The 12,083-nt window shown below is 49.3% G+C and overlaps 1 protein-coding gene across 1 annotated transcript; it reads left to right on the top strand.

Moving 5' to 3' along the window:
• Positions 1-10,241: 10,241 nt before the first annotated feature.
• Positions 10,242-11,795, top strand: LOC137532419 (E3 ubiquitin-protein ligase TRIM39-like). The gene is made up of 2 exons (XM_068252895.1): positions 10,242-11,121; positions 11,215-11,795. Exons 1-2 carry the CDS (start codon positions 10,242-10,244, stop codon positions 11,793-11,795), a joined length of 1,461 nt encoding a protein of 486 aa, XP_068108996.1.
• Positions 11,796-12,083: the final 288 nt, after the last annotated feature.

The raw sequence follows: 12,083 nt of genomic DNA, 5'->3' as shown, positions 1-12,083 counted from the left end.
GAGCTCTCTGTTGCCTATATCGTAGTTTCTCTCTGCCGGAGAGAACGTACGAGAGAAATAAGCACAAGGGTGTAGTCTTCCCTGCAACCCTGACCGCTGAGACAGCACAGCCCCTACCCCAACCTCCGAGGCGTCTACCTCAACAATAAACGGATAAGAGGTGTCCACATGTCTCAGGATGGGTGCGGAACAAAACAAATCCTTTAAGGTGGAAAATGTGTTTAATGCTTCAGGAGAACAGTGGGTGGTATCTGCCCCTTTTTTCGTAAGACAGGTGAGAGGTGCAATGACCGTGGAATACACCTTTGTGAACCTTCTATAATAATTCGCAAAGCCTAAAAACCGCTGTAAAGACTTCAACCCCACTGGCTGCGGCCATTCCAGAACAGCGGAGACTTTGGCAGGGTCCATGGACAGGCCTGAGGTGGAAATTATATACCCCAGAAAGGCGACAGAAGTTACCTCAAATATACATTTTTCCAGTTTGGCGTAAAGCTGGTTCCGTCTTAGTTTGTCCAAGACAAATTTAACATGGGTCCTATGCTCAGAGAGGTTGTTGGAGAAAATAAGTATATCATCTAGGTATACTAGAACGAATCTCCCCAACACCTCCCTAAAGACCTCATTGATGAGCTCCTGAAAGACGTCTGGCGCATTGCATAACCCGAAGGGCATCACTAAATACTCGTAATGCCCGTCGGGCGTATTAAAGGCCGTCTTCCACTCATCGCCCTGTCTTATTCGTACCAGGTTGTACGCACCTCGTAAGTCTAATTTAGAAAAGATTTGGGCATTGGTGACCTGTGTGAATAAGTCGTCTATTAGGGGAAGCGAATAACGATTCTTCACCGTAATCTTATTCAGGCCCCGGTAATCAATGCAAGGCCACAGGCCTCTGTCTTTTTTCTTAACAAAAAAGAAACCTGCCCCAGCCGGTGACCGGGACGGCCGAATGAAACCCTTGGCCAAATTTTCTCGAATATAAACTTGCATGGCCAATTTTTCGGGCCCAGATAAATTGTACAAATGGCCCCGGGCAGGCATACAACCTGAACGGAGATCGATGGGACAGTCGAAAGGGCGATGTGGTGGTAATTTATCAGCGGCCTTAGGGCAGAACACATCAAAATATTCAGAGTACTGGTCAGGTACACCCTCTACCTGAATTCTGGTTCGACCCAATGTCAGCTTTCCTAAACACCGTTGAAAACAATGAGGTGACCAGGTTGTTAACTGACCCGTGGCCCAACCTATTTGGGGTGAATGGACTTGTAACCACGGCATGCCTAGGATGATAGTGGAGGTTGACATGTGTAAAACAAAAAACTGTAGTTGTTCCCCATGCAGTACCCCTATGGTGACCTTTACCTCCGGGGTCTGAGACAGAGAACGATTCCGTTGCAGAGGGGAATTGTCCACTGCCGTGACCTGGATGGGCGGTCTCACTGGAGTGAGAGGAATACCCAACTTCTGAGCAAATTCAAAGTTCATAAAATTAGCCGCTGAGCCAGAATCAATAAAAGCCTCAGTGGCTACAGACTTATTATCCCATGTAATCGTACAAGGGAGAAGCAATTTTTTCTCTTTAAGGGGCGAGAATTGTGTGCCTAGGGTGTCACCCCCCACTACTCCTAGGCAGATTTGTTTCCCGGCTTGTTAGGACAGTTTCGCACTCTATGCCCTCCTTCTGCACAGTACAGACACAGTTGTTCAGTCATTCTCCGCCTTCGCTCCACCTGACTCAGTTTTGACCGACCAATCTGCATTGGCTCGGGTGGAGGCAAGGCCGGAGAGGATGAGACAGGCGGAGATGGAGTTACCAGGGGGTGCAGCGGAAGGTGCCGCGTAAGATGTCACCCTGACATGGTGACTGCCCCTAGTCTGTCTCTGATGGCGTAGCCTACGGTCGATTCGAATGGCCGATAAGATGGCCTCATCGACTGTTTTGGGCTCGGGCTGACTCAACATTAAGTCGGAGACCTCATCCGACAAACCATACAGAAAGCGGTCCAGCAGGGCATAGGTGTCCCACCTGGCCGTAACTGACCACCTTCTAAATTCAGCCGCATAATATTCGACCGGACCTTTGCCTTGCCGCAAAAGCTTGAGCTTCCGCTCAGAGGTCGCGGCAAGGTCTGGGTCGTCGTAAATTACAGCCATGGCTTTGAAAAATTCCTCTACGGAGGTAAGGGCTGTGTCCTCAGTGGGCAAACTGTACGCCCATGTCTGAGAATCGCCTGACAATAGGGTCTTAATAAATGTGACCCTCTGGGTCTCTGTACCTGAAGATTGGGGTCTCAACTCAAAATAGGACAACACTCTACTCCTAAAATTCCGGAAGTCGGATCTGTGGCCAGAAAATCTTTCAGGTACAGGCATACGTATGTCAGAGCTAGAGGGGGATCGCACATGATCCACTGATGTCTCGAGGGTTTGTACAGACCCTGATAGGGCATCAATAAGGGTTCTGTGGGTACCCAGTACTTGATTGATGTTGTCCACTGAAGCGGCAAGTACACCCAGACGATCAGTGTTTGCGTCCATTTAGTATTTGGTCTGGCATTCTGTAACGATCGGTGTAACACAGAGAGGGTCTGATTACCGGTGATCTGCAGTATCACTGGGAATACAGATGTATACCAGATTATAGATGATCTGCAGTATCACCGACAATCCGATATATAAGCTAACCTCTATACACCTGAGTAGAGTGTTTGGTGCAAACAGTAATATTTAGAGGACTGGGCCTTGGAGCAGTAAGGAGTACTGCACAATTCCTTCTGGACTCTCCCGGGGGAAGGAGTCAGGCTGAGAGAAGAAATGACAGAACGAGAGTGACACTCAAGAAGGAGTATCACTACCAGAACTGGGAACCGCCTCTAACAGTAAGGTCGGTTCTCGAGGTCGGACAAGCCAGGTTGTAAACACACGGACAGATAAAGTACAGATTCAGAAGGCAGAGTCTAAAGTACAGGCAGGGTTCGGCAACAGGGTATCAGAAATATTGAGGTACAGAAACAGGAGGCAGATGCAGGGTCTTAGAGCGAGCCGGGGTTCGGCAACAGAGAATCAGAAATATCGAGGTACAGAATCAGAGTTCACAAGAGTAGTCAGGCAAGCAGAAAATCATAACAGATAATACAATATAATTTCCTAACGCTAAGGTGTGAGATCCGTAGCCGTCAACACCTTTGGAAACTATGCTAGAACACAGATACAGACAGGTCTGAGTGCTACCACGAAGTGTTCGCAACGCCAGACAACCAGCAACTGAACAGCCAGCAGTATATATACACAGCTACTCTCCAGCACCTCCCCAAGTGCTGGACCACTTTTTTCCGCGTTTCGCCGTGCCCCTCCAAGAAGCAGGCGCCTCACGCTGAGCCGAGGCGGCTGCTTTTCCGCGTTTCCTCACAATGCACTTGCTTCAGCCAAACACACTGGAGTTGTCTCTCAGTGGAAGTCTCAAAGCAAGGATGATTCTCCTCAACATGGCAGCCCCTTATATACAGGAGGGACTGGCCAAGGTTCCCCTCTGTGATTGGTTGCTTGGGCTTGCTTAGGCTGGGAGCTCTCTGATTGGCTCAATGACATCATGGACATCATCTCCATGGTAACAGTACCCGGATATCCACAGATATCCAGGGTATGCGGCCAAATATCCGCATAGAGCTATCCGGATTTGGGCCCAGGCATCCAGGATCCGGATCCGGCCGGATAGCATAAAAACGTTCGGATATCCGAGTTATTCGGATATCCGGAATCCGGATAAGCAACCCTGGTAGAAAGGCAAGTGGTGACATCTCTGGCACATGGCGTTGGGTCAAGGGTCCATCTGACCACGGATGCCTGGTCTGCAAAGCACGGTCAGGCCTGCCCGAAGACTAAGTCAGTCCCCACACACAGCATTTCTGTTTGCACGCCGTGTGACTGCCTGCCCCAAGACTAAGTCGGGCCCCACACAGCATCTCTGCCTGCAGGCCGCTTGACTGCCTTCTCCGCCACCACCAACAGGGTCCAGGACTCCAGGCGGATTCCTGAGCTAGTGATCATTAGATTCAAAAAAATTTACTGGTCAGAAAAAAAAACACAAATAGTGCACTATTCAGTCCAGAGACTCAAAAGCCCATGTACACGTGACCTAAAAGTGGGGAGGACTGAGGAGCGCGCAGCGATGAAGACTGGGGGAGGGGGGGGGCGGCTAAAAATGGGCGTGGCCATGACATTGTATGGGCGGAGCTAACGTAATGATGTAACAGCGAGGCATAAGAAAGCAGTGTTTACACCATGATGTGGACAAACGAGACTTTGCATCATGGGTGTGCAGAAACTGTGTGATGCTAATAGTATACCGTAACCACAAAACAGCAAACATAGCCATCTATGACCATTAAATAATAAATGCAGTAACAGTTACCCCGGACACCAGAAAATAAACGCAATAGGCAACATGTCAGCACAAAATAACCGCAATGCGGGCAACATGTCAGTACAAAATAAAGCCAATGCGGGCAAACATGTCAGTACAAAATAACCGCAATGCGGGCAACATGTCAGTACAAAATAAACGCAATGCGGGCAACATGTCACCAGAAAAGAAACGCAATGCGGGCAAACATTTCACCAGAAAAGAAACGCACTGCGGGCAAACATTTCACCAGAAGATAAACGCAATACAGGCAAACATTTCACCAGAAAAGAAACGCACTGCGGGCAAACATTTCACCAGACAAGAAACGCACTGCGGGCAAACATTTCACCAGACAAGAAACGCACTGCGGGCAAACATTTCACCAGACAAGAAACGCACTGCGGGCAAACATTTCACCAGACAAGAAACGCACTGCGGGCAAACATTTCACCAGACAAGAAACGCACTGCGGGCAAACATTTCACCAGACAAGAAACGCACTGCGGGCAAACATTTCACCAGACAAGAAACGCACTGCGGGCAAACATTTCACCAGACAAGAAACGCACTGCGGGCAAACATTTCACCAGAAATGAAACGCAATGTGGGCAAACGATTCACCAGAAGATAAACGCAATACAGGCAAACATTTCACCAGGAATGAAACGCAATGCGGGCAAACATTTCACCAGGAATGAAAACATAATGTGGGCAAACATTTCACCACAAATGAAACGCAATGCGGGCAAAGTACACCTGGAAAAAAACCATTTACTCACCTGGCAGAAGTCTTCCTCTGGCGCGCTGCTCCGTCCCGGGACCGTCTTGTTCCTCCTGCTCTCTCTGGTCTCCCGCGCTGACAGGGCTACGGCAAGATGGCGCCCGAAGCCCAGTACTGGAGACACAAATAGTCTCCAGTACAGGGCTTCGGCAGCCATCTTGCCGTAGCCCTGCTCGCCTGAACAGACACCGGAAGAGGAGGCTGGAGCGGGGCTGCAGGAAATGAACTGGCACGGCGTCTATAGACGCCGCTGCCAGTTCATTGAGGAGAGAGTTGCCAGAGTCCCGAGGCCGGGACGTCCCGCTGCTGAAAGCGGGACGTTTCCCGGGACCTCATTAAGCCTGGGACAGCAGACCCCGAATCCGGGACGCGTCCCGGGCAATCCGGGACGTCTGGTCACTCTACATCAGCCATTTATTATGGATTTAACTGCTGGTAGTTTCATATAATGCTCATTAAAAATAGAATAAAAGGCATACGTCCTGTTATGCGCTCCGACCTCTCAAGCAACTCTACCACGTGCAATCCAGCAATTCAGTGCCATACACCTTCAGTGTACAGTTCCTTTCCTGATTGTACCGCTGGTTGCGGCAGTATAAACAATGGATGACCACCTTGTAAGCGATGTACACGCAGTGGCTTTCTCTAGGGTGACCATATTTTGATTTCCAAAAAAGAGGACGATCACAACAGCATGTGGGCGTGGTCATGGGTGGGGCCAAATATACAAGACCTAAGCAGTGTGCTGTCCAACTTCGCAGGCATGGAGGGTCGTTTTTTTTTTCCAGATCACATGGCGCAGGCCGGCCGACCACAAAATGCAATCAGATTCGCAGAATATTTCCCCACAAAATGCAATGAGATTGGCAGCATATTTCCCCACAAATGCAATAAGATTGGCAGCATATTTCCCCACTAATGCAATCTTATTGGCAGCACATTTCCCCACAAATGCAATCTTATTGGCAGCACATTTCCCCACAAATGCAATCTTATTGGCAGCACATTTCCCCACAAATGCAATCTTATTGGCAGCCCATTTCCCCACAAATGCAATGAGATTGGCAGCACATTTCCCCACAAATGCAATGAGATTGGCAGCACATTTCCCCACAAAATGCTCTTTCCCCCATGCTGCGTGCGGCTGCCTAAATATACCTCCCTCGTTCTCCTCTGACCAAGTCACCAACGCAAAGAGTGCGACTGGACAGATTATTGGAGGGGATAATAAGATAACAGAGTGGCTGGAGAGGAAGGCAAGGGAGTCCACGCACCTCATGGAGCTGGTGGAAGCCCCAGGTAAGTACGAAAACAAAACTATTAAACATCTCAGAATTCCTTTAAAGGAAACCTGTAATGTCTTTAAAAAAAAGTTTCACTTACCTGGAGCTTCTGCCAGCCCCCTGCAGCCTCCGTGGGCACACACCGTCTCTGAACGATCCACCAGTCCCCCGCCGCAGCTAAGTTTTGTTCTTGCGGACTTGCAAGTCATTGTCCACTGCCCCTGGCCACACAAACGTCCTCATTCGCACTCCCATCACCAAGAGCATCCTGCACAGTACGAGAAAACCTTGCACTGCACCCGCGCAGGACACTCATGGCGAAGGGAACGCAAACGTAGATGCGCATGGCCAGGGACATCGACTTGCGAGAATAAAACTTGGCTGCAACAGGAGACAAGAGGACTTTTTTTTTTTTTAAGACATTACAGGTTTAATAGCATATAACAAGCATGTATACAGGGTGTCTAACAAGTGTCCAGCTTGTGTTGAAGTACTGTGGCTGGCAAAGGCTTGGAGGTTTCTACACAGTGCACAGCATGCAGAACACTAGTAGTGGCTGAGGCTGCACTCTGCTTCTCCCTCTATTGTCAGCTCACCTCTCCCCCTCCAATCTCAGCCTCCTCTCTCTGTCCTGTGTCAGGCTGTCCACTTTTCTTCTCCCCCTCCCATCTGAGGCTTCCTTATCTTATCCCCGGCATTCTGATGACTTGCTTTCAGTCACACAGCCTGTGTGTTATTGCCGCTGGCTTGTTTCCGCCTCCTCCCCCTAGCTGTCGGCACTTCCTAGCTCACTTCTCCTGCAGAAGAACAGCTTGCAGAGATCCACTGAGGCTGAGATGAGTCGAATACTGCGAGCCCATGGCAGAAGAACCGTTTGCAGAGATTCTCTGCAAGCGGTTCTTCTGCTGCTTGGGCTTGCAGTATTCGGCTCATCTCAGCCTCAGTGGATCTCTGCAAGCGGTTCTTATGTCGCTGGCTCGCAGTGTTCGGCTCATCTCAGCCCAATGGATCTCTGCAAGTGTGTTCGGCTCTCTTTACTTCACCGGACATTTCAGAAATCCGGTAGGACAGCCCGGGCAGGTCTGAAAAAGTGGACCTGTCCGGGCAAAAGAGGACGCATGGTCAGCCTAGCTTTCTCCAGCCTAGATGCAAACTGTCCTCACAGAGCAGGCTTCCTCATCACAGCCCCCTGCTAGCCATCCATGTACTGCCACGTGGGAGTCGCTTGTAGGGATCCAGAACGCACGCCTGCAGCGGCTGTTAATGCATTTCAGCCCCCGCCATCTTGGGCCTTCATCGGAACATGCTGCATACTAACGTCTGTGCTGCACTTCCTTATATCCAAATCTTTTCCTCTGGTCATGTGGTATTCCATCGGCAGTCTCCTCAGTGACATCATGTGGCCATTTTTTGTATAACACCACCTTTTTTACCAGGATTTTTTCAAACGATAGTTTAATTGAAAGATCTTTTTCCATTATACATAGCTTCTAGTGCCATCTTGTGGACATATTTTAGATTACACCCCATTTCACTTCTCACACAGTTAGTCTAACTACTACCTCTCAAAGGGCCATATCTCCACCACAAAGCATGGCAAAGGCTTGTGTAATGCAGTATAATATCTGCATATATTTCGGTGACCTGAGGTCAGGGTAATGATCATCAGTCTGTTCTTTTCCTGCCAGTTGTCTTTCTTGACCTTTTAAAGGCAAATACGTATTAAAGGGAACCTGAGATGGTATTAATCTGTGTATTTATACTTTCCTGGGGCTTCCTCCAGCCTCATAAAGTGTGTGCTCCCTCTCTGTCCTCTCTGGCCGCTCAGTTTGTCTGCTACAGCTCTCGGTAATGTGGCATGCATGGCCTGGTCACGCTCCCGTACCCAGGAGTGTTCTGCACCGGTACTGGGTCCCGGCACTTCTGTCAGTCGGGTGCAGTCTATGCAGGAGAAGTGTGCTCTTTGTGTATCTCTCCAGCAGTAGCGGGGGCACTTACCTTACCTCAGACTGGCTCCGGCCGACGGAAGTGCGCGGACCTGGTACCGATGCTGCAGACATCAGAGGATGCCAGCGTGGGAGCGATCCAAGCTGATGGGGCTGGAGGAAGCTGTGATCAGGCCTGAGGCCTGTGTGTACTGGGCTGGCTGGCTGTGTTGACTGTTGAGGCCTGGGGCTGGGTTGGCTATGATCCGGCCTGAGGTCTGTGTGTACTGGGCAGGCTGGCTGTGTTGACTGTTGAGGCCTGGGGCTGGGTTGGCTATGATCCGGCCTGAGGTCTGTGTGTACTGGGCTGGCTGGCTGTGTTGACTGTTGAGGCTTGGGGCTGGGTTGGCTGTGATCAGGCCTGAGGTCTGTGTGTACTGGGCTGGCAGTGTTGAGGTCTGGGCTGGCTGTGTTGAGGGCTGGGCTGGCTGTATGCTTGTGTCTGCATCTTCTGGTGCGTATTGCATCTGTGCAGTTGTTGTGCGCAGTATGCGCCAGATGATGTGGGCACAAGGGCCGTACAGGAGCAGAAGAGCCGACCCCGCTGGCAGGTCGCTATTATTGTGGGCAGACACCAAAGACCACTGGAGCTGCGGCAAGGGACTGAGACTGCTGATCGGGGCTGGAAGAAGCCACAGGTGAGTAAAAAAGTAGATTTTTAACCTCCCTAGCGTTCTGATTACGCACGGCGCACGGCCGCGGGAGGGTTTTTCTTTAACCTAATTTTTTTTTCATGTAGCTAGCCTAGCGCTCCCTGCGGCATCCCCCTACCTCTTTCGATCGCCGCCGGTGATCATACCCATCAGAACATCCCGTTCTGAACGGGATTCCTGCAGGGCTTCCCCCGTTGCCATGGCGATGAACGGAATGACGTCATCGATGTTGTGACGTCACAGGGAGTCCCGATCCACCCCATAGCGCAGCCTGGCGGTGATTGGCCAGGCTGTGCAAGGAGTCTTTCGCGGCAGGTAGCGGCGGATCGGCGGCGAGCGGCGGTGATCGGAAAAACACACAACTAGCAAAGTGCTAGCAGTGTGTTTAAAAAAAAATATTCAAATCGGCCCACCAGGGCCCGGGCAATCCACCGCAGCGTTACTGGACGAGCTGAGCTCGTCCGTAACGCCCAGGTGGTTAACTTTGCCTCGGAAGTCCTTTTAAAGAACAACTGTAGCAAGAGGGATATGGAGGCTGCCATATTTATTTCTTTTAAACAATACCGGTTGCCTGGCTGGCATCCTGCTGGTGTATTTGGCTGCAGTGGTGTCTGAATCACACTAGAAACAAGCATGTAGATAATCTTGTCACGTCTGACAATGTCAAACACCTGATATTGTTTAGGGTCTTTGGCTATAAGTATTAGAGGCAGAGAATCGGCAGGATAGGCAGCAAACTGGTATTATATGGCAGCTACAGCTTATATGGCAGCTAAGGCCACAGATTACAGACTGCTTGGGGCCACAAAAACCTTAGCTGCACCGCTGTCCAGGCCTGTACTTATCTCCTCAGCTATAACCTCAAGGCTATATGTCAGGCTGGTAATCAATGAAGCCCTTCTGCAATTTTAACGGCATAATGACTGAAGTGAATTTTATAACTTCCTACACTCTGTACCTAGTGCTGATGATGCCTAAACTGTTTTACTGCTATACAGTCCATAAGTCTCTAAGTGTTTTTCATACAGCGACCAAGTTATTCATTTAAACCCTTGTCATAAACTGAACATAACTTGTCATGCAACACATAAACAATTACACTTTGGTCTTCTGGTTCCAGGTGTGACAATGGCGTCTGCTGATGTGACTGCTGAGCTCCGCTGCTCCATCTGTATGGAGATCTATAGAGACCCTGTGACCTTGCCGTGTGGCCACAACTTCTGCCGGGGCTGCATTACACAAGCCTGGGACCTCCGGGATGATCGAACGGAGCATAAATGTCCTGAATGTCAGCGGACATACAGGAAGAGGCCTGAGCTGGTGAGGAACACAACTTTACATAATATAGCCAAGACTTTTCATGCTACAGATACAGATCAGGAGCAGACCAGGGTCTTCTGTAATTACTGTGACCTTCCTGTTCCTGCTACTAAATCCTGTCTGCAGTGTGAGACCTCCTTGTGTGATCATCACCTGAGGACACATGATATGTCAGGGGAACACACTTTACTGCCTCCCACCACTGACCTGGGGAAGAGGAAATGCTCCGTCCATAAGGAAATACTGAAGTATTACTGCACTGAGGATGCTGTCTGTGTCTGTGCCTCCTGTTCTGCAATTGGAGGACATGTAGGGCATAAGATGCTGTCACTGCATGAGGCTTCTGAGGAGAAGAAGAAGAAGCTGAGAAATTATCTGCAGAAACTGATGGCAGAGAAAGAGAAGGCTGAGAAAAGAGTCCAGAGTCTGGAGGAACGCAGGAGAAAAGCACAAGAAAAAGCAGATAGTGAAACAGAGAAAGTTACCGATGTGTTTAGAGACCTCAGGAGACGACTGGAGGACCTGGAGGCGAAAGTCCTGAGTGACATCACAAGGCAGGTACAATGTAATGATGATGTCATCAGATGGCTGAAGATAAAGAAGGAGGAGGTGTCCAAGAAGATGCGTCACATTGAGGAGCTGTGTCACATGACTGACCCACTGACTGTCTTACAGGAATCAGACACAGGTGACTTGTGTGACACGGAGGACAGACATGATAAGCAGCTCCATGATGGAGGGGATCTGGATGTGGCCGGCATCTCACACGTATTACACACAGGACTAGCTGATATCCTGAATGGGGTAACTGGAGGAATGTATATACAACCTGCAAACATATTACTGGATGTAAACACAGCTTATAATGATCTACATATATCAGCCGACAGGAAAACTGTATTCTGGTCAGATCATTGGCAGAATCCTCCCAAAACACCAGAGAGATTTCAGGATTATCCTCAGGTGTTGAGCATCCAGAGTTTCTCCTCAGGGCGACATTACTGGGAAGTGGATGTTGAGGCATCAGATAGGTGGATAGTCGGGATGTGTTACCCGAGTATAGACAGGAGAGGACGGGAGTCAGTGATTGGATGGAATAAAAAGTCCTGGGGTTTGTGCAGGGATGATAATCAGTGCTCAGTGAGACATGGCTATAAAGACATTAGGTTACCTGACAAGATCCCTAGTGATAGAGTCAGGATATATCTGGATTATGAGGCCGGGCAGATCTCCTTTTATGCCCTGTGTGACCCCATCAGACACCTCCACACCTTCACTGCCACCTTCACTGAGCCCCTCCATGCTGGGTTATATTTATATCGAGGTTGTATAAAGATATCTGGGGGGAATCACTGGAAGTAAGAGCTCCACCCACTGATGACATCACAAGGGGAACATTGTGATTGGCTCATTTTCCAGGCAATGTTTTCCAGCTTTCCATTATTTCCAGAGACAGCCTCTGGTTTCTGTCCTGATATGCTGAAATCCACAATTACATTCACATTATTATAATTGTATTTCTACATTTTACCTATCCCAATTGTGGTAAGTAACCTACAACCCAAAATTAAAGACACTGAAAAATTTCTGAGTACTAATTTATGAAAATGTTCAAGACATTAACAGAAGGTTTAAATTGTGGAACAGGAT

This window comes from Hyperolius riggenbachi, chromosome 9 (genome assembly GCF_040937935.1).
Source record: "Hyperolius riggenbachi isolate aHypRig1 chromosome 9, aHypRig1.pri, whole genome shotgun sequence".
Lineage (NCBI taxonomy): Eukaryota > Metazoa > Chordata > Amphibia > Anura > Hyperoliidae > Hyperolius > Hyperolius riggenbachi.
This window is presented reverse-complemented; position numbering and strand designations above follow the sequence as displayed.

Coding starts and splice junctions, on each gene's coding strand:
- LOC137532419 (XM_068252895.1), top strand. CDS start 10,242: ATGGCGTCTGCTGATGTGACTGCTGAGCTCCGCTGCTCCATCTGTATG. Junction 11,122..11,214: donor CTTACAGGAATCAGACACAG/GTGACTTGTGTG, acceptor TATTACACACAG/GACTAGCTGATATCCTGAAT.